The sequence below is a fragment of the Chionomys nivalis genome, chromosome 14 (assembly GCF_950005125.1).
Source record: "Chionomys nivalis chromosome 14, mChiNiv1.1, whole genome shotgun sequence".
NCBI lineage: Eukaryota > Metazoa > Chordata > Mammalia > Rodentia > Cricetidae > Chionomys > Chionomys nivalis.
In genome coordinates this window covers 17,828,927-17,852,699 of record NC_080099.1, presented here as the reverse complement: position 1 = coordinate 17,852,699, position 23,773 = coordinate 17,828,927, and the positions used below count along the sequence as shown (strand labels likewise).

At 39.3% G+C, this 23,773-nt stretch overlaps 2 protein-coding genes across 5 annotated transcripts in view; one reads left to right on the top strand and one right to left on the bottom strand.

The window, feature by feature from the left end:
- Nucleotides 1–704, bottom strand: part of Fam210a (family with sequence similarity 210 member A) — a 40,642-nt gene extending 39,938 nt beyond the window's left edge. For all 3 annotated transcript variants that reach the window (XR_009058295.1, XM_057788519.1, XM_057788521.1), the window contains exon 1: nt 509–704. The gene's annotated coding sequence lies outside the window, so the exon portion shown is untranslated. The remainder of the gene's footprint in view (nt 1–508) is intronic.
- Nucleotides 705–806: 102 nt separating this feature from the next.
- Rnmt (RNA guanine-7 methyltransferase) lies at nt 807–23,470 on the top strand. Of its 2 annotated transcripts, none has more exons than XM_057789173.1 (11): nt 807–885; nt 5,450–5,862; nt 7,291–7,426; nt 9,329–9,454; nt 11,829–11,941; nt 14,214–14,395; nt 14,537–14,701; nt 17,258–17,375; nt 19,228–19,329; nt 20,497–20,530; nt 21,809–23,470. In XM_057789173.1, exons 2-11 carry the CDS (start codon nt 5,464–5,466, stop codon nt 21,844–21,846), a joined length of 1,413 nt encoding a protein of 470 aa, XP_057645156.1. In that variant the 5' UTR covers nt 807–885; nt 5,450–5,463; the 3' UTR covers nt 21,847–23,470. The 2 variants fall into 2 exon arrangements, with proteins under 2 accessions (XP_057645156.1, XP_057645155.1); XM_057789172.1 differs by lacking the exon at nt 807–885 and adding an exon at nt 2,284–2,538.
- Nucleotides 23,471–23,773: the final 303 nt, after the last annotated feature.

The window sequence follows — 23,773 nt, the reverse complement described above, 5'->3', positions numbered from 1 at the left end:
CAAATCTGTGGGTTTTCCCACAACTTTGACGGAGGGATGGTGAGGCACGTTAATGAACTACCTCACTCCGCAGGAAAGATTCTAACCCCGACCCTCATCTTGGGGTGAAAGCCTGTAACGGTATGCCTCCCTGGAGCGTGGGGCCCGACTACAAACAAGGCGATAAGAAATGGCCCGCCAGTCCCAAAGGCGAAACTGTTGGCTATTTTGGAAAGGACACCCCGACTAGCAAGGACGGACGGAAGAGCAGGGCGTTAAGAAGCATAGCGCGAGAGGGTGAAAAGCGGTGCCAGGAGAGCGAGGTCTGCCAGGACTCCTGAAGGACCCGGGACAGGGGTGACCTCTTTCGAGCGGCTCCGGCAGGGGGCTGCTGACGACTCCCGCCTGCAGGAAGGAGGCCGCCACTCGCCGTGCGCGGCGCGCCCCGCTGCCGTCAGACCCACGCCCGCGGTGAAGGTGCCCTCCGGCCCCCTCCCGGAGCCCCACGGCCAACAGGGACCCAGGCTACCTCTCAGGATGTGGGAGGGGGGTCTCCACGGAATCCCGCCGCACGGGCCGGAAGACGCTGCCTCGCCAAGGCGACCCGGCCGAGCGTGGGGCAGGGTGCCGTGTCGCGGGACTCAGGCCAGCGCTAGGCCTCCACCGCCCTGGCCAGCCGCGCCCACTAGCAACGTGCTCCGACCCTCCGTGCCCGCTCGCAGGTCCACAGGGCACGCCACCGCGCAAGGAACCATGGGACTCGTAGTTCCGGCGCGGAGGAAAAAAACGCTCCAGGGTCTGGCTCTCCAGTTACAAATCCCGGGCGCACTCCCCGGAAGTGACGTAACAAGGCACGCGTGGCGCCGGCCGGCGTTTCCGCAAACAGAATCGTGGATGTCTGTGTGGGTGAGTGTGGCGTTCGGCGTTCTGGCCTGTCCTTGGTTCTTTGTCTTTAGCCATGCGTGCCTAGAGCACAGCCAGGCCGAATGCCCGCACGCCTGGCTGGGTTCGCTTTCCTTCTGCCTCCTCCCGTCCCTGCCTCGTGGGGTTTATTGTGCCCGTAGCCGGAAGCAGTGTGGACGCTGCTTGTCTTGAGACGGTGGGCGCTGTTGCTCCTCCTGACCACGCTAGTCCAGGGAGGAGAAGCTCCGGTGCTTCTGCTCGGGCCGAGGGGCTGTGCTGAGGCTGCGATGGGCCGTGTGTGGTGGTGGGAGGCAAAGATGGTTTGTTCTGTCCGGAGCAGTGCTGTAGGAACCTGAACCAGAGGTTGAGTAACAACAGCTGGGCCAGGGGTGGGGGTGGGGACAGATGAAGCAGTGGAGAACTGCTTGCCCCCACCCCCTTTCTGTTTCATTGATTTGTACCCCGCTCTAGACAGTCAAGGTGGTTCGTCGAGGTCATACTTGCCCGTTCGCTAGCAGGCAGAAACTGGGATAACCAAGAAAAGTGTTATACTTTAGGGTCATAGCCTTTGCATACCCCAACAAGCGCGTTTCTGCCACCTCAGTAAACCAATTAAAAGAGCCTAGTTAATAATGAAAAGCAGAAAAAGGAGGCTTACTCTGTGTGACACATTGGGAAGCAGCACCGAGATATCCATATAATAACCATTCCATCTTTGTGGGTCCTGAAATGAGGGTGAGATCTAAATAGGGGGCAAGAAAAATGCAGTCTGGCCAAGGTGTGGTCCCGCCTACGTTTCCCTTCTTTTTCCCTTTCTGTAAGGTGTTCCCACTCTTGTCTGGCTTCTTTCCCTTGTCTCAGCATAAGATTCCTAGAGGAAATAGTCATTGATATTCTCTCTTTCTATCGCCTGTCCCTCTGCTTCGTGCGCCCCCCCCCCCCGTGTTCATTGTTTCAACAATTTAATAGATCAACACACCTTGGTATCTCTTAAGAATATCCTGATTTCTGTGAGGCGAGTTAGTGTGATTGCAGACAGGTCAAAATACCCATCTCCACGTCGGTCTACTTTTTATCATAAATTCTTCTCTATTCCATCGTGATATCTGTCTTTCAAGTATTTTCATTATTATCATTGATGTTTTATTATTATAATTATTGCTGCAAAGCTAAGTCTCAAAGCTAGAGCCTAGAGAATGCTCTTGTGAACCAGAATTCCTAGAAGGAAGCTGTGACTACTAAGCTCTCGACTGATTTTTAGAAAGGAGTGATTCGGATAAAATGAAATGTTGCCGGTCCAGATCCTGCGGATCTTGGCCCATCTCTAGCCTTCTTATTAGCCACTCTGCTCTGTATGTGACCATTAGGTAAATCTTTAGGAATGTATAAACAGACCTCTGGTTCTGACCAACTAAAAGGCCAAGGATTCTGTCAGATAGCACTTGGGTCCTATAGCTGAGATTTCCTTTTCTGTGACCCACCTACCTGGTATTTCCACCAATGTATTTGAGATTTAGGATTCTCTTCTGTTACTATAAAATTTGCTGAAACTGTTAGCATGTTAGAACATGGAATTTGAGTAACCTAAATCAGTGTCCCTTAGCCACTGTCACACAAATTTGGCTCCAGAATAAACTATCTCCTATCCTCTTTGAGGTAAGAGCTATTGCTTTCTTGTATATCAGAAAGATACTCTATAATTGAGTTGTTTAACACATAAATCTAGACATAACCATTTTGTAGTTTTGAATGCTTTTATGATAGCTAATCTGTGGAAGTATAGACTGTCTGAATAAAATTCATCCTTAAATACCAATTCTAATTTTAGGCAATAATTACAACTAATGATAACATTTTGCATGGTAAAATAAGTAAAAATAGACATTAAGTAGCAGAGGAGAAGTAGTCGAGTTTTCATAATTCGATGAGTAATTTTCCTTGATACTGATTTGTAGTAGTTACTCTGTAACTGATCTTCCTAGTTGGTTTGTTTTTATTCTCTAGTTCAGTTGTTCCTATGTAACATGTTTTGGTATTCTGTTACTTTGAGTCAATACCCAAAAGTTAGTGACAACGAATGTCCTGAAATCCTTCCCAGTTTCCAGTGACTCATTTTTTACCTGTCCATGTAACTACTGTTGTCTTTTCTTTATGCAGAAGACCTTTAAGAATGATTTACCTCTTTTTCTTTTCTAGCGTTGTGATAAGAGACTGACCAGGACAATCTTTTAGTAGAGTTTATTTGGGGCTTATAGTTTCAGAGGGTTTCAGAGTTCATGTCAGGGACATAGAAGCAGGCAGGCATGGTGCTGAAGCGGTAGCTGAGAGTTTACACTGATTCAGAAGCACAGGGCAGAGTACTGTGTCTGGGAATGGCCTGACTTTTGGAACTACAAAGCCCATTCATGGTGACATGACCTCCTCCATCAAGGCCACACCTTATCCTTCCTAACTGTGGCACCAACTGAGATTAAGCATTCGAATATATGCGCCTATGGGGGCCATTCTCATTCAAACCACTACATGTCTTTACTTTTAGAACTTGAAATTTCATGGTCTCTCCTTTTTTTGATTTTTGATTTCCCTTTTCATCTCTTTCAGTAACACAGCTTGATAGTTTAGTAGAAGTGTTTAAGCTGTGAATTTATTGACTATTACACTCCTTTGTAGTACTAATTCGGCTTATTAATTGAAGGAGCTCTAAGGAGGCCATTAACAATTCCCTTGTAACAGATGACCTCTCCTTCTCCCATTTTACACAGATGCCTTGGCGCATATTTGAAGCATCTTAATGGTCATTACACTGAAGACTGAATCTTAAAGCTGTTCTAAATCTGTTTCCACTCTTCACTTTCTGTACAATTACAGGGTTCACTATTAAACAAGGATTTCAAGAATCTTAGCTTCCTGTATTATTTTTTGCATAGACTACCTAAGGGAGCTACTTATAGAAAGGGAAGATGTATTTTAACTCATGATTTTGGAGACTTCAGCTGTTATGTTGGTGCGTGTGTGTAAAGGAGGAGGCAGTTTACATCATGTTAGTCAAGTGGTAATTACTGACAACTAGGCATGGTTTACATCCATTCTCCAAACAGCCCTTACCTCCCTAAAGTCTCTGGAACCCCCAAAATAGTGCTACTAGCTGAAGACCAACCAAGCATTCAACACATAAGCCTGTGGGGGAGTTTCACAAACAGCAGCAGTACCTGTGCTCCAGCCTCAAAGTCTGATAATGGAAATGCACATAGCTCACTCTTAGTACCTAGCGTTAGCAGTTCCAGTGCTGTTCCAAAGTCTACGCGCCAGGTCTCTTGACACTCGGGGCAGGCCCTTTGCTGTGAGACAAATGACATGGTATGCAGGTGGGAATCCAAAAGATAAGACTGCCAGCAGGAGTATTTTACAGCGAGCCAGGCTTACAAGATCTCAGGGAACAAGGATGCTTTGGGGGATCGGCTCTTCATTCATACTATGCTCTGGTAGAGAATTTGAAAAGATTTGTTCCTGCAGTGAAACTTTGTCTTAGGCTAAGTTTAAAGCTAACAGACTAACCTAGTGGAAGGAATGTCAGCATTCAAGCTGTTGTATGCTTTTTTGTTGTTTTTGCTTTTTGAGATGCGGTCTCACTGTGTAGCCCTAGCTGGCCTGAAACTATGTAGACTTGGCTCCAATTCACAGAGATTCTTTGATCTTTACCAGCCAAGTGCTGGGATGAAAGGCATATAAAATTGTTCTCAGCTTGTAGCATGGTTATCAGTAACTACTTTTGACTAGCTTTACAGTGAGAATTAAGAGCAGAAACCTGAAGTTTGATAAAGTTATCTTATTACAACATACTAGGTCCACATATACATATTGTTTCAAAGTCTTCCCTCAGATCTGCAACACATTGTCAGGTAGTCACGTGTGGCAACCCCACTTCTCTGGTATTAGTCTTAGTAACTTTTGCATCACTGTGATGCCAGAGAAAGCAGTTTAAGGAAAGCAGGATTACTTTGGTTTGTATTATTTGAGTTTCAGTTTGTGATTGCTTGACTCTTGTACTTGGGGCAGAATATTATGGCACCAGTAGTGTGTGAGCAAGGAGCTTCGTTTTATAGTGATGGACAGGAGGCAGAGAGGCAGTTGTCATGGATGGGCATAACTTTCACTGGTATCTCTCCGGTGACCTACTTCCTCCAAACTAGTCCCCATGTACTACTATGTATTTATAATTTCATATTATACATATAGAAGCACTTTTTAGTCCTGGTGTGTGTAAGCTTTTGGCATGATGAAACAATGCCATCTACAAAGTTCATGTTTGAGATTTTCACCAAACAGTTTATGATTTTTGTGTTGGATCACATTTATAGCTTTAACGAATGACCGTAAGTGGTACTGGACCATAGATAGGTTAGACATAACTGCATGACTGAAATTGTTTAAACTCCTAAAGCTAAATAACCAAGTTGATCAAAATTATCATAGAGTCTTAGCATTAGTGTTTATAAATAATACCTTTTATTTATTTATTTTTCTTTTTGGATCATTCCGGTGTTGATTGATGACGTTTTGCTGTCAGTACAAGAACCGGAAATGGAAAGCTCTGCAAAAACAGAAAAATATGAAAAGATGTCTTTTGACAAGGCAAAAGTGTCCATAGATTCTGAAACAGAATCTCCTCCAAGTGTTAACGAATCCATTGCTGCATCTGGGCCAAAGCTTTCTGAGAAGACTCCTACATGCCAGCCAAAAGTCAGGAAAGAGTTTGAAGGTGGTCTCATGGAGGAAAATTCGAGTTGTGTGGAGGACTCTCCATCCAAGAAGAGAAAACTCGATGTTGAGAATGAGGAAAAATGCTCGGGTGATGATGGAGGTGTCTCAAAGAAAAGGAAACTGGAAGGGGGTGATGTTTCCGGAGACGAGCCTTCCTCTGGAGGGGCCACCCAGAGAGAGAGAGAACTGCAGTCCGAGGACGTTGCAGAAAAGCGGAAAGTATGCGTCGTGATTTGTGATTCAGTGCTCTGATCACAGGGTGGTACAGCTGTGGATGTGTATGTATGTATGTGTGTGTGTGTGTGTGTAAGATATGTATATATCTTAAGGCACAATGGACTCTTATCTTTTAAAATTAAAATTTGTTAAGGTGAAAGTTGTACTATGATCATTTTCATTTCATTTTGGAACTTTTATTTTAACCAGAACCTTGAAAACTAGTTTAATAAAAAGCAAACTATAGAATGTTTTTTTTTTTAAAGATGGCAGTATGTGGTCCTCTTGAGTTATTCTTTTTTCTTCTTTTCTCTTTTATTTAAAAATTTATTTTATGTGCATTGGTGTTTTGCCTCAATCCATGTCTGTGTGAGGGTGTTGGATCCCCTGGAATTGGAGTTCCAGACAGTTGTTAACTGCCCTGTGGGTGTTGGGACTTGAACCTTGGTCCTCCTCTGGAAGAGCAGCTAGTGCCCTTAACCGCTGAGCCATCTCTCCAGTCCCCCCATTTTTGTTTTCATTTTTTAAATCAGGTGTTTCAAGTTGCTAAATGTCAGAGTTGTGCCCAGCTTTCTTCAGTTCTGAGCTGTAGTTGTTTCCAGCGTCTAGTCGGTTTACATAGTTATTTAGTGTAATTTTGGTTACCTTGAAAAGGCTGGTGTGAAGCAAATGCTAGCAAACATTTATCACATTGGGAAGGATTCTGAGGCCAAATCTGCTACTGGAGACAAAGAATATTTAAATAACAGTAACATTTGCTATCAGGCCTGAAGAAGAAAGTAACAAGCGAGGCTTTTACCAGACATGTGAGATAATAGGTTAGACTTAGGTTTTGGAACTTATACTGGCAGATTTTTTTTTCAAGTAAAAATTTACCCTTAAATTTGACCTGTGAAGTAAGTAAAGATGTGCTTTGAACAGGGAGATGGCAAGTGCTGGAGTCCTTTATCCACTATGAATTGTTATAGAAATCCAGGGTTTTACTAAATGCAGGTAGAAAACTGTTGGTTAGAGTAATAATGAGTACTAAAAGTCACTGATATTGAGTGTGATTACTAAATTCTAACTTCCCAAATGTATGCATTATATAATCATAATAATTCCTACTGAATTATTTACTGAATTAATTACTGAAAGTGTAATAGCTTATTTTTCTTTTAGGAAGTTGATCCATCGACTGCAATTTATTGTTGAATAAATTAGAACTCTGGAAAAAGAGTAGTTTCCTTAGAACATGTAGCCTTAAATTATATATTTCATGATGAAGACCTTAAGGAATCAGGGAAACACCACTTAGGTGTGGTAGTAGTTGCTGTATTTCCGTGAAATTCCCTTCAGTTGTGTTTGTCCTTCTGTCATCAGGTGGTACAGGGCGTTTGCTTGCTTTCTAGGTCTTGCTCTGACCTTTGACTTTTGTCCTTTTGGTTACAGAAGCTGGAGGCAGGACACAGCTCTGCCGTCGCTGCCCACTATAACGAGCTTCAGGAAGTGGGTTTGGAGAAGCGCTCTCAGAGTCGCATCTTTTACCTAAGAAACTTTAATAATTGGATTAAAAGTATCCTTATTGGTATGATTGCTCTTTACCCTTTAGTTAAGAGATTTAAAATTTTATTGAATTACATTTTACAGTGCTGGACATTGAAGCCAAGGGTGTATGCATTGAACGTGCTCTACTAAGCTGAGACACAGTCCATTTCTTTTTATTTTCCCTCCCATTTTTAATCATATATTAAGCTACAAAGGCTGTTATTTGTTTTTCATTTTGTTGGCTTTTAAAAGCGAGATAGCCAAAAGTAGGCCTCCAGATAAGTTATTGTTTGCTTTTGGTTTATTATATGGGATATTAATGATGTTTAGTTGACTAGTAAGTTAAACAGGCTTTCATTTGGCGGTGTGCTTCTTTGTACTTCTAGTCCTTGCTATTTGAAGCTGTTATATAACTGTCTTGCTCTAATAGTTTCAGTGCGGTGGCTCATGGGAGTGAACATCGCATTTTGTTATGTCAGGAAAGACAGTGTTACTCTGACTCCACCTACAAGCTTTAGTGAGTTGGCATCACTTATCATAGAGCTTGTTTGTCTTTTGTGATTTCTTGGGGAAATAATGTTTCCTTTGATGATTGATAAAGACATACAGCATTGGAGCTAACATGTCTATGGAAGCTCACCTTTAAAATTAAAATGGAAATAAGTAGAGAAAATATGATTTAGAATGTAGTATTATTTCCTCTAGTTAAATCAGACTTGTATGTAAGTTTAGAGAAATTTTAAAAATGGCGCACGCCTTTAATCCCAGCACTTGGGAGGCAGAGGCAGGCGGATATCTGTGAGTTCGAGACCAGCCTGGTCTACAAGAGCTAGTTCCAGGACGGACTCCAAAACCACAAAGAAACCCTGTCTCGAAAAAAAACCAAAAAAAAAAAACAAATGCGGTTTTGAAGTTTCTTTATAGTCAAGTTTTTTGTTTTTTTTCTTTTTCTTTGATTTTTAATTCATGTAAGTAAAGTTAAATGGGAATTCTGGCAAGTTGACCTTTAAAATGTTTATTCATTTAACATGTCATTTTGTTATTTTGGTGGGTAAGTATAAGATTCATGACAGAAAGAAATATGGAATACATATGGTACTATTAAAAGCTACTGTAATATCTATGCTAAAATGCAGAAATATTTGTACTGAATATTTTAGCCTCCTAAATAGTGCATACACAAATGATAAAGTATACAGAGTGATAAAACAGGAAGAATAAGTGTCAGATTCCTTGTATCAAGTTTAGTACTGCTGAATACTTCATTTATCTCAGACTGTTAATAGGCCTTTTAAACCATTGTTTGAACTTTTGCCTTTTTATGAGTTAAAGATAGTTTTTGGGTATTTCTTAAGTCTGAGTATAGACAATAAGAATCGATTACTGCTACCTGTAAGTAAGTCAGTTTAAGGTATGAAGTTAAACATTGGCTTATGGGAAGAAATAGAGAAAGCTGTAAAAAATACAAGTTAGTTTCTCTCTTTTTTGTAAATGTCATAGCTTTTTTTTAAAATTAGAACTTAAATCTATTTAATGTTGACTCAAAATTTTTTTTTTTTTTTTTGTTTTTTTGTTTTTCGAGACAAGGTTTCTCTGTAGCTTTGGTACCTGTCCTGGAACTAGCTCTTGTAGACCAGGCTGGCCTCAAACTCACAGAGATCCGCCTGCCTCTGCCTCCCGAGTGCTGGGATTAAAGGCGTGCGCCACCACCACCTGGTTTGACTCAAATTTTGAAAGCATCCTTCAGAAAACCATTTTAACCTTGTAAATGGTAAATATGTTTTCTAATGCTAAAGGATCAAGTTAGTTATTCTGTTAGACTTTGGAATACAAGATTACAAATTGACAATACATTACTGTGTTATAGTTCATATGCTCTGTCAGAAGTTGCTGTAGTAAAAATCGAGAAAATGTATTATGATTATTTTATCTCCTGTTTTAGGGGAATTTTTAGAAAAGGTACGACAAAGGAAAAATCGTGACATCACTGTTTTGGACCTAGGATGTGGAAAAGGTGGAGATTTGCTCAAGTGGAGGAAGGGGAGAATTAGCAGGCTGGTGTGTGCTGGTAAGACAGAAACTGACTTGGTAAAGAGTGACTCTGGGGACCAGTGAATGGCCCAGTGGGTAAAAGCACTTGCCGTGCAGGCCTGACAACCTGCATTTGATCCCAGACCCCACTTAAAGGCGGAAGGGAAAATGCCTACTTGTGCTTAGTCTCTCACTTTTGCTCACGTACAGTGATAGTAGCAATAACTAAATCACTAATGAGTTCTAAACATCAGAGTTATTTTGGTCGATTAGGTGAATGGGAAATTGGAAGGTTCTCCTTGCCAGCATGATGCTAAGGTATCTTAAGGCCACTTTTCTCCTGTGACCTATGCATATGTTAAGTGTTTTGAAATATTAGTTATGTTTTTCTGGATGGTTGTTACAGTTTATAGTAACTTGTCCTGGGAAGGACAAATTGTTGTTGAAACACGATGAAATTCCCATCGTGTTCTGTTTTATAGGCTGCAGGAAGTACAACAGCACTGCCTCCTAAAGTACCGCTCAAATGAGGAGTTTTTACATTTTCTTTATTTTATGAGCCTTGTATACTAAAAATATTACAGAAGAATGAATAATTCTTTGTGGGCTATAGCTGTTGATGTTTGACCATGTTAGAAATCAAGCCTGATTTTTAATTCATACAACAAAAGTTTAATGGGAATTGTGGCAGGTGTTTCTATAGCATGTCGTTTTGTTATTTTAGTGACTAAGCAGTTGTAAATGAAAGGTGGTGTTGCCTTTTCAGTAACTGCTTACTCCTTTTGGGTGAACAGTCCACAGGTGGCATCCCTGTAAGGGATGTGGGATCTGATGCCTTACAGACAGATGGTACATATTCTTCAGACTCATTGATCTGTCTTACATTTTCAGAATGGTTTAATAATACCCGGAAAATGCTGTTTCCTAAAGTTCTGTAGATCTTGTGTGTGATACTGAGAAATACAATTTGTTTAATATCATTACCAGTCCCGAAAGTGGTTGATAAAACGTTTCCCCCCCTTCTTTCAGAACTAATTTTTTTGTTGTTATTTTTTGTTTTTTCTCCAAAGTCAAATTTTATATCTGGTAATAAGTACTATGAATTGTGTCCCTTAAAATGACTCTGTTCATCTTCAAAAATACATGTATAGTAGAGTTTGATGGTTATTCTTTCAAGTTAAAGTGACTTACTTAAAACACATGACCACTATTAGTTGTACCAGACTTTTTCTTTTGAGCCACCAAAATCATGACAGTGCTGACCTAGCTTAGGCTCATTTCTGGCTGTTTTAACTTACACTAACCTGTTCCTCTTTATCTTCCTTTTTGCTTTGGGACTTTTTACTTTTCTTTGCTTCTTTATATCTTACTTTCACTGCTTCTCTTATTTGATTGACTGGCTGCTGCCTGACTTCTTGCCTGGATTTCCTCATTCTCGTCTCTTTTTCTTGTTCTTCTTTCAAGCCTAGATTTCTTCTGTTTATTCTCTCTGCCAGCCAGCTCCATGTGTTCCTCTCCTGCCTAGCTTTTTATTTAGACCAATCAGGTGCCTTAAACAGGCAAGGTAAAACAAATGCAAAACATTTTTACATAATTAAACACACATCCTTACATTGTTAAACAAATGCAGCATAAACAAATGTAATACACCTTCAAATTCTACAACAATTAGCTCACAACTCAGAAGAGATATACTAGGTGCTGTCTAGTAATAAGAAGTTTGCTCCTCACTGTACCACGGTGGTGTTCAGAGATAGGAATTAGATGGCCAAGACAACTTCTTACTGCTTTATGAAGGATATTCTAAATGAAACTGACTTTTCCCACTGGGTGTGATATTGAAGAGCACAGGACAGACACTGTGCTACTGCTTTGCATGTATCATCAAGAACTGTTTTACCCATCGTTCTTTCTGTCAGCAGTGCAGATCTCGAAGGACAAGAACAGAAACATTTCAGTATGAAAACGGTAACTTGGTATTTCATGAAATGAGCTTATAGACGATGTTAGGTTTTATAGTTCAAATTGGCATCTAAGTTGTCTGCCTCATATTTTGAATGAACATTTAAAACCTGGGGCTGGCAAGATTTCTCGGTGCATAAAAGCCCTTACTGCCTAAGCCTGACAACTGAAGTTTGATCCCCAGAACCCATGGTGGAGGGAGAGAACCAATTCCTAAAAGCTATCATATAATGATGATGATAAAATCAATCATCCTAGCATTTACCTAGCGTAAGTACTGTGAAGAAAGTTTCTGCCCTGGAACAAAGGAAGCAAAGCCTTTGTTTAAAGGAACTAGATAGAACCCTGTTACAGGCATTTCCTTGACTTGTGCCTGGATTTCATGCCCCACTTTATCAGTTGAGTTGCTAGTCTGTGTTAACATTTCCTGACACCCTTTACCCTTCTAGATATTGCTGATGTTTCTATGAAACAGTGTCAGCAGCGCTATGAAGACATGAAAGGTCGTCGTGATAATGAATATATGTTTAAGGCAGAATTTATAACTGCTGACTGCTCAAAGGTACAGAATCTTTATTGTTTTAATTTGAGATTTATTTTTATTTTATGTGTATGAGTGTTTGTGTATGTTTTATGTGCACCACAAGCATGCTTGATACCTATGGAGGCCAGGAGAGGATATCAAATCCCCTGGAACTGGAATTAAGGATAGTTACAAGCTGCCATGTAGGTTCTTGAAATTAAAACTATATCCTCTACAAGAGCAGCAAGTGCTCTTAACTGCTGAGCCATCTCTGCAGCCTCATCTTTTAAAATTTATTTTCTTCCTAGAGTGCTAGGGATCAGTTGCAGGGCCTTGTGCATCCTGCATCTCCCATTTATAAAATCAGCTTGTTTGTTAAAATGTGTTTTGAAACATTAAAAATCTTAAGGCATGCAATTTTGATTTCTACTGGAAATTTATCCTTGGATACTTTTAGGAAAGTGTACTTTTAATAATTGGGTTTTTGGAATCACTTTGTTTCTTTTTGATTTGGTCAAGATTTGTTTTCTAGTAGTCACCCCTTACTGTCCTTAGGCATCGGTTTCAGGAGCCCCAGAGTCCACAGAAGCTCAAAGTCACTTACATAAAATGGCATAGTGTTTGTTGATAGCTACACACATACTTGTGCATTCTTTAGAAGCGTGTTCAGATGATTTTATTATTGTACCTAATACAGTGAAAATGCTGTGTCACACTGCATTGTCTGGGAAGAAAGTGTCAAGGGAAAGAAGTCTACCGACTTATTTAAAAAATAAATTTTCTGGGCTTGGAGAGATGACTCACCTGTTAGGAGCACTGATTGTTCTTCCAAAGGACGCAGGTTCAATTCCCAGCATCCACATGGCAGCTCACAACTGTCTGTAACTCCAGTTCCTGGTGACTCAACAGCTGTGACAAAACATCCAAAGTACATACTATAAAAATTAAAAAAACAATTTGTCTTTTGATTCTTCAATCCATTGTTGACTGAATTCAGTGTTACAGAACCTAAGGATTTGAAGGGCTGCTTTATTTTGCAATAGACCTGGACTTAAGTGTGTTTTATTCAACTTGTTTATAAGGATAGTTTCCTATCATGCTGGAATCATATGTTTTCTACCTTCCATTTGTTTCTGAAAGTCCGAACTGAATTGATGTCTCACTGGGAGGGAACTTGATGTTTTTTGTCTTTAAGTATTAGGTTTTAAAACATTTAAATTGTACATGTTTAGTAGTCATTTTGTTTGCAGCCTTGAAAATGAGGAGGAAAAGGAGTATACTGCTCAAATAGTGCCTAGTTAAGCACTGTTTCTTTTAGATGCCAAAGGCTGAATGTTTTTGATTTTCGTTACCCAAGTTACTGTTGAATGTCAGTTTATTTTACTTCTCAAGACCAACTTAAATGTTATATAACATTTTAATTACTATTATGTGAGTACAGTGTGTGTGTGCACGGACATGTGTGCGTGCATGTGCGCATGTGAAGGTGGGGCTTCATTTGTGCCATAGGTGCCACAGGTAAAGCCCTCCTTGTTTGCTTCTGTTCTTTATATCCTGCTAGTTGTTCTGTTCGCTTCCAGAGGATTTTCTGTGTCCACCTTATCTCATAAGAGGGGTGGGCTGCTGGCATATCCTAGCATGTCCTGATATACATGTATCCGAAGGACCCAAAGTCAGGTTGTTAGACTTGCAGGGCAAGAACTTTTACCCACTGAGTCATCTCTTTATCCAGATATACATTTTTAACATGATTTCAGAATCTTCAGATTTTTCAAGCACTATGAAAATCAGGATTGGGATTATTTTATGTGTGTGTGTGTGTGTGTTGGGTAGGTGGGTGAGTGCATACTCATATAGATGCATGTGTGTGTGTTGGTCAGGCGTCAGCTGTGGGTGTTGCTCTTTGTTTTCTGAGCAGAATTTCTCCCAGGGGCCTTGGGGTCCTTGATTAAACTGCCTGCCCAGTGAACCCCTTGCTACTGTTTCTGTCTCCCCACTCTTGGGATTACAAGCACACAACATTGTACCCAGCTTTTTACGTTGTTTCTGGTCCACTAACTTAGAAACTTTAATTGTGTTATCTGCTCAGACCTGCAAAATGTTTTAGGCCAGGGTAAGAAAAACATTTTTTTTTTATAAAAATGATCTTTGTTATAATATGTACATGACAAGAGAAAGAAGAAGTTAAAGATTGGTGAAAACTATTGGTTACTGTCTATTTTAAGAACCCGACATTCTGGTAATTTGCTAAAAACACTTTTAATCTATGTTGTATTAGTTTGGAACCTTAACCCATTCACATTTGTTACAGGAACTTTTGGTTGAAAAACTTCATGATCCAGAAATGCGCTTTGACATCTGCAGTTGTCAGTTTGCTTGCCATTACTCCTTTGAGTCCTCGGCGCAAGCTGATATGATGCTCAGAAATGCTTGTGGAAGGCTTGTCCCTGGGGGCTATTTTATTGGTACCACCCCCAATAGCTTCGAACTGATGTAAGTAACTTGAATCTAATAAAATTTGTCAGATACCTTTTTAAATTGCATCATGTAGTTTTTCACATGCATGATATTATTGCTAGAATTAAAAATGTTAATCACAATTCTTTTATTTTTATTGTGGAATAACCCTAATAGAAAACGCCTTGAAGCTTCAGAAACAGAATCATTTGGAAATGAAATATACACTGTGAAATTCCAGAAGAAAGGAAGTTATCCTTTATTTGGCTGCAAATATGACTTCAACTTGGAAGGTGTTGTGGATGTCCCTGAATTCTTGGTCTATTTTCCATTGCTAACTGAGTAAGAATGTCTTGATCTGTTGCTTTTTCTTTTCCCTCATCACTTATCCTTAGGGGACAACATTAATATTGCCATTTCATATTGTATTTGAAATGCAACACCAAGAAAAAGCCTTAGCTGCAGAATTGGTGTCCACTTTAAATAGATTTCTTTCCTAAGAGGAGAGAGCCAACCGCTCCTACTCAACACAGAAGATAACTGACCCTACAGGGAGCAAACACAACTTTGATGATCTAAAAATGAGAAAGTCTAAGATCTTCCCTGTGAAAGAGATTATCAAAAATTTGTATTTCAATATAGCGTTGAAACTGCCCAGTGTTACTGTTGTTTTGTTCGTTCGATCTTTCTTTCCTTCTCTCTCTCTCTCTCTCTCTCTCTCTCTCTCTCTCTCTCTCTCTCTCTCTCTCTCTCTTTCTCTCTTTTGAGACATAGTCTCTATTATGTAGTCTTGGCTGTCCTAGAACTTGCTATTAGACCAGGCTGACCTTAACCCTCACAGAGATTTACCTACCTCTGTCTCCATAGGGCTGGAATTAAATGCATATACTATCTTGTCCAGCTTCTTACAGTATTGATTATAAAGTCCTGGTTCATAGGTGTAGTCTCCCCATGCACATTAATTCCTAAGAATTCTAGTGAACTGCAAGCACAGGAGAAATTGAAGGAACTGGACTTTTATCATGTGGCTTCAAAACCTTGTCTCATACACACACACACACTAATCTGCAGGATTTTCCTGCCAGCAGAGTATAACAAAAGCCAATTTAGATGGAGGCTATATTCAGATGACCAAATTTCACTTTGTAGTCTATGGAAACAGACATCTTCTATTTTGAATATTAACCAAGGAAGCAGGACTGTTTCTGCTTAGCTAAATTTTGCTGGTTATTATTTTAATCTAGACTCAGTCACCTTTTTTTTTTTTGGTTTTTCGAGACAGGGTTTCTCTGTGGTTTTGGAGCCTGTCCTGGAACTAGCTCTTGTAGACCAGGCTGGTCTCGAACTCAGAGATCCGCCTGCCTCTGCCTCCCGAGTGCTGGTCAGTCACCTTTTAACAGTAAGCATAATGTTTTCATTATGCGCTAGGTTGGCGGTTCATCCATGTAGTCCCACACTCAAGAGACGGATACAGGAGGCCAGCCTGGGCCACAGTGTAAGGAAAGAAAGTAGAGAACTGGGGAAGGAGGGAGAGAAGGAACGACAAAATCAAGTAACAAAGACATGACAAGACATAAAAATAGTGAATACACTGTTATAAGCAAACAATTTAAGATTTTAAATCAATTTGCTTTTTATTTTAAAACTTAATCAGCTTTGGGAAACTTTCCTTTCAACTTCATAAAAGAAGAAATTAGTTTTTTTTTTTAAATTTGTTTTGTTTTTAAGCTTGGTGTTTTTGCTTAACAAAATTAGTAGTTTTAGTACACCCTCCAAAAATAAAAGTATAAAATGAAATACTATTGTTAAACAAACTTAGCATTATTTTTTACTTAAATTGCTTGAACATAATAAACTTAGAAAGTTGTAGATTCTTACTTTATACATAATTATTTTTATCTCATTAAATTTCTTTGAGAATTTTATGTAAGAGTTAGTTTTGATGGAATCCATCTCTCCCTCCCTAAATCCACTTCTTCCCATGTTCCTCACACATCCTCAAAATTTATTTTCCTTTTCCATGATGATGTTGATGATGATAGTGATGTTAATTATCGTCACAGAAATGGAACTCACGACTTCCAACATTCCATGTAATTGGTACAAAGAAGTAAATATGTTCTGGGGCAAACCTTAGTATTTTGAAGTTAGGTTAAAGTGGTACACGACTTTAATCCCAGTATTTGGGAGGCAGACAAGTAGTTTGAGGCCAGCCTGTTCTGCAAAGTGAGTTCCAGGACAGCTAGAGAAACCTTGTTTCAAGAAAACCAAATTTAAAAAAAGAAGAAGTTAGGTTGAAGGGAATCCTGTAAAACAATCTGCAAGAAACCATGTAAGATACAGTTTTGACAAAATAGTTTATTTTGCTAGAGAATACAGGAGATGAAAATGATTGATTTAAGAAAGACGCTGGCATTATTGCAGATGTGAGGAAGTGAATAAATAGAATTAAAGCTAGAAAAGGGCTCCCTATGACCCTTTGTTCCATGACCTCTTTATCGCTCTAAAGGAAAACCTGTCTGCAGCTTATGGCTGTGTAGGATGCTTGCTTCTTCATAGGCATCTAGGTTGTTACTCAGCCTTCACTTGTTTTACTTTGCTCAACATAAGTAAATAGTAGCAGTTTTAGTTAAGCCCAGATGTCACTGCTGTCATTTTTAAAGTAAACTTTATGAAATTAAAGGACCAGAGAGATGGCACTGGTTGCCAAGCCTGATGACCTGAGTTCAGACCCTGAACCCACGTTGTGGAAGGAGACAACCTTCTTCACAGAGTACCTCAAGTTGTGCTCTGCCCACTACCCACAAGCACACACATATGAATTTGATGAAATGCTTTTTTTAAAAAAGAAATTACAAACATTTGAAAACCTTTCTATCATTTATCTTTTTTGGACAGAATGGCAAAGAAGTACAATATGAAACTAATATATAAAAAAACATTTCGGGAGTTCTATGAAGAAAAAATTAAGAACAATGAAAACAAACTGCTCTTAAAACGAATGCAGGCCCTGGAAGTAAGTGTACAGAAAAGTGTAGAGATTCTAGGATGTGGTGAATGTGTTTGGTATTTTAGACTCCTTTCAATGGTCTTCCCACATTGTGCAGTTAGGTGTGCAGTTTATAGTTGCTGTGGATTCTCTGCCTTCGAGGATGGAGGGACAGCAAGACCAAGGATAGATCTGGTTTGGGTGCTTTAGTCTAAAGTAGAGATTTTAAGGGGTTCTTGATGTGTGCAGAAAGTCTTCTGAAGCGTACGGCCTTTGGCTGGCTGAGCTTTCAGCACTAGCTCTTTCCCACTCCCATGGTCCTCAGAGGAGGGAGGATGACTGGGAGGCCAAGGGCCAGAACACTAGGATCCCAACAGTCTGATGCCCGTGTCTGCTTTCACTGAGAACTCTCTTGGGAGGCATTTCTGAAGGGGTTACTCCCTTGAGAGGTGCTAGCTTATATGCATTATGTAAAGTTTTGTTGCTGTTGGGAAGGGCAGTTTTGTTTCTTGCCATTTATTTGGGTCATCTGTCAGTTAAGGATGAGGTGTTTGCAGGTACAGACACCATCTCAGGGTGGAGCTGGTAACTTGTAAGGTGCCTGGATCACAGCAGAGTAAAATTCTGAAGCTTTGTGATATGGTGACACTAAAGTCGAGAGATTGAAACTCAAAGGAAACTTTAAAAATTGCTTTTGTTCGGATTGGATAAGGAAGTAAAACTGTGAATGCTAAGGATGTACAGGTCCCACAGAGCCACAGGCTTTTTGTGTGCATTTCAGTTTTCATTTTTTCATAGAAGGTCTCGCTTAGGTCTTGGTCTAGGCAGTGCTTCTGTCTCTTCTGAGTACTGGGTTTATAAGCGCTTGTTACCAGGTACAGCAGCCCAGTATACTCTAAACAGCAAGCCAGCAGCTCTGTTTCCAGTACCTGGATATGCAGTAAGATGTTTATAATGAAAAGGGAAAACAGGCTCTGGGGGATGGCTCATTTGGAAGACCTGAGTTAGAGCCCCAGAACCTATAAAATAGCTGGGCGCTGTTGGGGGCAGAGATGACTTAAACACTGAGCTCCAGAAATGTGCGAGACCCTGTTTCAAAAATGAAGATGGGTGATCCATCCAAGGTTGACTTTTGGCCACCACCTACGCCTACCCCAAAGAAAGGGGGAAAGTGAGTAAGTAGATTTGTGAATCATCCCCATGGAAGTTTCTTAGGACAACCTAGATTTTTTTAAAGGGGCTACATCCAGCCCAGTTTCTTAGAATACTAAAGACAAAAGACTTGTAGTCTATGATGTATTGCTTAAAATGAATTAAACATAGCTCTGGAAGTAATTTAGATACTACCTTTTCTGCACAGTTTTTAGATTATAACAGAAAAAGCCTTTTGCCAGAAGTCAAAACGTAAATATTTTCTGCTAAATGATCCCTTTGAATATTAAATTATGTAGTTTCCCCAAGCTGTAAATAGTGTTATATATAAAATTATAGAAGTTGACCAGCATTTTGGAGATATTTCCCTCCCCTGCCTTTTTCTCTTAGGTGAAAACTGTATATAGGGTTGGAGAAATGGTTCAGCAGGTCAGAGCACTTGCCATTCTTGCAGAGGATTTGAGCTTGATTCCCAGCACCCACATTAGGTGGCTTGCAACCATCTGTAATTCTAGCCTCAGGGGATCCCCAAGGACCTTGTGGTCTCTCCGGGTACAGAATCACTCACGCTTGTGTGTGCATGCACACACACAGACACACCTTTAAAAGAATAAAAGTATGTGTAATTGTGAAGTAGTACTCAAGGATTGTTCTTACCATTTTAGTGGTTTACTCTGTTATAAATGTAGCGAGATCTCTTAACTAAAATTTGTGTTTGCTTCCTTAGCCATACCCTGCAAACGATAACTCTAAACTAGCCTCTGAAAAGGTCAGTGACTACGCACATGCTGCCGAGTACATGAAGAACAGTCACGTAAGGTTTCCTCTGGTAAGTTCCCAGCTTTCCGAGTTGGAGAAGGAGCATGCATATGTGGAGACAGGGTATTTCACTTGTTCACAATATTTAGGCTTACTTAAGTCTTACAAATTTGGCAAATAATTATGTTTTCCCTAAGTTGTGAAAACTTTTGATGCTGTAGCACGTAAAATGTATTTCAGTGGGTAGCATTGAGAGCTTTTATAAGGCAGCTAATGGTGAGGAAAGATCATAGCCTTGGTTTGCAAGATTCTTTACTAACTCTGTTCCAGAGACAGAATTCCAATTTCCCTGAACTTAATGGGGGATGGGAGAATAGTATATTTTCATTTGTATTGACTTTGTGCAGGCTCTCACTTTTAAAAAATTAAATATGTGATAGTAAGAGAAGCCATAACAGTCCCAGTGAAAACTGAAGACATTTTTTAAAATATTTATTTATTTATTATGTATACAATATTCTGTCTGTGTGTATGCCTGCAGGCCAGAAGAGGGCACCAGACCTCATTACAGATGGTTGTGAGCCACCATGTGGTTGCTGGGAATTGAACTCAGGATTTTTGGAAGAGTAGGCAATGCTCTTTACCTCTGAGCCATCTCTCCAGCCCCCAAATTGAAGACATTTTGATAGCACATTTCTCTTAACATCTTAGAATATTCTTTTCTTGATATTTCTTCAATCTTACTAGGTCCTAGAACTGACACTGGATCTTATGAAGTCAGTGACTCCAGCAAAGCTGCAATATCTTATCGTATTAAAATTATTGTTTTGTTTTTGTTTTTTTGACAAGTGTAATTTATTTTGTGATGCATACTTTGTGGTTCTTTTGGTAAAATTCAGTATTTTTCATCTTTAAGCTACAGGCTTAAGGTAGGTGTTTATTTCAGCAGCAACTCAGCAGTGAGACTCATTTTCAAAAAGAAATGACTGTTTTTTTGCTAAAACATTTGCTAGTTCCCAGTACCATGAATCTGTATAAACTGAGAGTATGTCTTTAGTTTTTTCAGAAAGTTGATCTTACTGATTGTTTTTAGATGTTTATATCATAATGTTACTTACGTGCATTGTGTATGTTTTTATAGTGAAGTTAGGGGATTTTGCCACCTGTCTTCTATTAAAAATAAGCTTGTTTTTACTTCTGCATTGAATCTAAAGTTTCCTTTCTTTTATAATTTTAGGGAACCTTAAGTAAGTCAGAATGGGAAGCTACAAGTGAGTATATCATCCAGCTACCTGACAATTTCAATGATACTGTTTTAAGGGAATCGTTAAAACTTGAAAATGTTAAGAGTTTTTCTGATATATTTTGTTTATACTGATACACGTATCTCATATATATATCTGTATAATTTCCATTAGCACATTTGCTTAGTGACAAATGAAAATACTTGGAGGCTGTTATTTAATAGACTTTCATGAGCATTCATAAATATTTCCTTTACATATTTATTAATAAGCAGCTGCCTCTATTTTCACCTCGGGGTCTGTTGAATTGTTTGGCTTATAGGATATTCCTGTGGAGTTACTTTTTGACCATTCATATGGTGACAGCAGAGGGGGAATAATATAGAGCACTAAGCAAAGCAGAGTAAGCAGGGCTGATAGGGAATATGTATTTGGAAACAAGTGTTACACAGATACATTCTGACATGAGGCTGGTGACAGAGGATCCTGCACGGTCCTGGGCTTCTGCAGCAGAGTGATGTAGTTCTCTACGTCAGCTTGCAGATCCTTGATGTTAAGATAGAAGGATTCTGATCTTTTATCTTGGGAACTTGAGCACAGTTTCTGCTGTCCATTTAATTGTTTGTTGATTATCTTGAAGGCAGAAGTAGTAAGTGGAGACACAGTATTAGTAAACAGTGAATGTTGACTCGAAGAATTATATGAAAAGACTTGAGGGGATTAAAACACAGACAAGTCTGCCTTCTAGAGTTTAGTGGAAGAAACAAACTCAAATACTGTCCGACAATTTAAATGCTGAAGAGAGGAAAGTAGATGGGGATTTTAAAGGTAGATCTGTCTGAGAAGTAATATTAATTATTATTGAGTGTTGAGTAGTATCTGAAGCTGCTGTAAACATTTCATCTGTTGTAATTCACTTAATCCCCCAAACATATGATTTGGCTATTATGTCATCACAGGAGAAGGCATTTTAAAGTTTGGGCTTAATGACAGAACTAATCTGATTGACTGAGTTCCCATTCTCATAATCATTACCTCATTGAAGTCCTTACTATGAGTAAGATTTCAGAAATTTTGAGTTTCAAATTGTGTATCTGAAATCAAATTCTAGTGTTCTTAGTGTTGTTAAATGGCTAAGTAGATTTTTGTTTTGAAATATACTTAAATGCTTCCTTATCTACCCCAAAACCACCCAAGTAATAGAACTCAGAAAATAAATGATGTTTTTCTTTCTCAGTCTGCTTGAAAACGTTTTTCCTGATGGTAGGAATAACTAAACTCTAACTTCTCTTACTTCTTTTCTAGGTATCTACTTGGTCTTTGCCTTTGAGAAGCAGCAGTGAGCAGTTAATTGCCTCCGAGCAGCACTCCATCCTTACAGATGGAACAGACCATCTCAGATACATTTGACAGCTGTTTGTTTATTTACTAGTAAGTTCTCAATGTGTAAGATGCTGCCAACAAGCCCAGTGTATAGATTTGACACTGTCTGTGACAGGTTAGCATTGTGTGTGTGTGTGTGTGTACATAAGAATGCTTTGTCTTTACGATCTATTTTTATGTAATAGTCTAAGAATTGGTTCCCTCTGCTATCAGAAACTATAACAAAGCATGTCAGAGCACCTGACCTCTCCCCAGTGCTGATTGCTGAGTGTGTTTACGGAGTTGAATTTACAACAGCTGTAGACTTGGCAAAGGAGTGCTAGCTTGCCGCCGTGCACTCCAAGTTTTGTTACAGTGTTTTTCAGTATGAAATGGATTGTGTTCTATACATTTGAATGTAAGTGTTCAATTATATATTGCTAAAGTTATAAGATTAAAACTTGATTTTAGATTGTTATTAAGAGCTACCTGGCTAGATTTTGACTGTGTTTCAATAAAATAACTGTTTGCTAATACTATGAAATTCTGAGACTTTATAGAAGATTTTAGATGGCAGCATAGAGATATTGTGGAATGGTTTGGTATTCTGTTAAGAATTTCCTACCATAGAAATTAATATATCCAATTATTGAGATTAATTAAGGTACTTTTAACTTTCTTCATTGGACAATGATTCAATGGTTAGATTTTCTTAAGATTTGTGAAAATGCCATGTCATAGTCCTGTTACATATTTTCTTCAGTGCATGTATGCAGGTGCAGCAGGAGGTGTGCCGTGAGGGAAAGAGGTAGACTTCAGGTGGATCCTCACCAATAGGAGACCTCAGTTAGATGCTGTATCCTTCCCAATCCCAAACAAGCAAGCCATGCTCTTTTCTTCCACCATTGGTATTCACACAGCAGAGTCCACTGTCTGATTGTCATTCAGACATGCATTTGTTGAGGCATATATCATATAGAGGTTGGCATGGCTGCCTTCCAAGTATTTACTTGCTGTCTCACAACCAATAAAATTGTCATTAAGTTGTCAATTGCAGAATTGACTTCTAGAACTGATGCCTGTGTGAACTGCTATTGTACATTTACGAAATCTGACAGCCTTTAGATACATCAAGAAACTTAAAAACGAATACAATTATATTTTCTTTTAAAAATCATGTATTTAAAGGACAATTTACAAAGATCATGCTTTCTATAAAAATCTATAGTACTTGCTTTAAAAGTAGTAAGCTTTGGGCTGGAGTGATGGCTCAGCAGTTAAGAGTTCTGGCTGCTCTTGTAGAAGACCCATATTCAGTTACCAGCTTCTAACTGTCTCTAACTCCAGTTTTTGGGGCTCTGACACCGGTTTTGGTCTCCATAGGTACCAGGCATGCACATAATGCATATACATACATGCAGGCAGAACACTCATACATACAAAATAAAAATAATTATTAAAAAATTAAAAGCATAATCAGTTTATATATTGTCACTGCTCATAGTATTAGAGAGTATCTTTTGTGCAGGGTTTGGGGTGTGGGAATGAAAGTTCTTGCTCTTAGAAATTTAGGCTCATTTTATCCCTGGGGAAGACACTACTAAGTATTTTTTTTTTTTTTTTTTTTTTTTTTTTTTTTTTTTTTTTTGCCGCTTTTTTTTTTTTTATTCTTTTTTAATTAAAATTTCCACCTGCTCCCCGTTTCCCATTTCCCTCCCCTCCTCCCAAATATTGCCCCCTCCCCCCACTTCCCTCCCCCTCTCCCCACTCCTCTTCTCTTCCGCCCACACCATTCCCCCTCCCTCTTGATACTGAAGAGCAGTCCAAATTCTCTGCCCTGCGGGAAGACGAAGGTCTTCTGTCTACTTCCAGGAAGGTGAGCATCTAAACAGGCTAAGCTCCCACAAA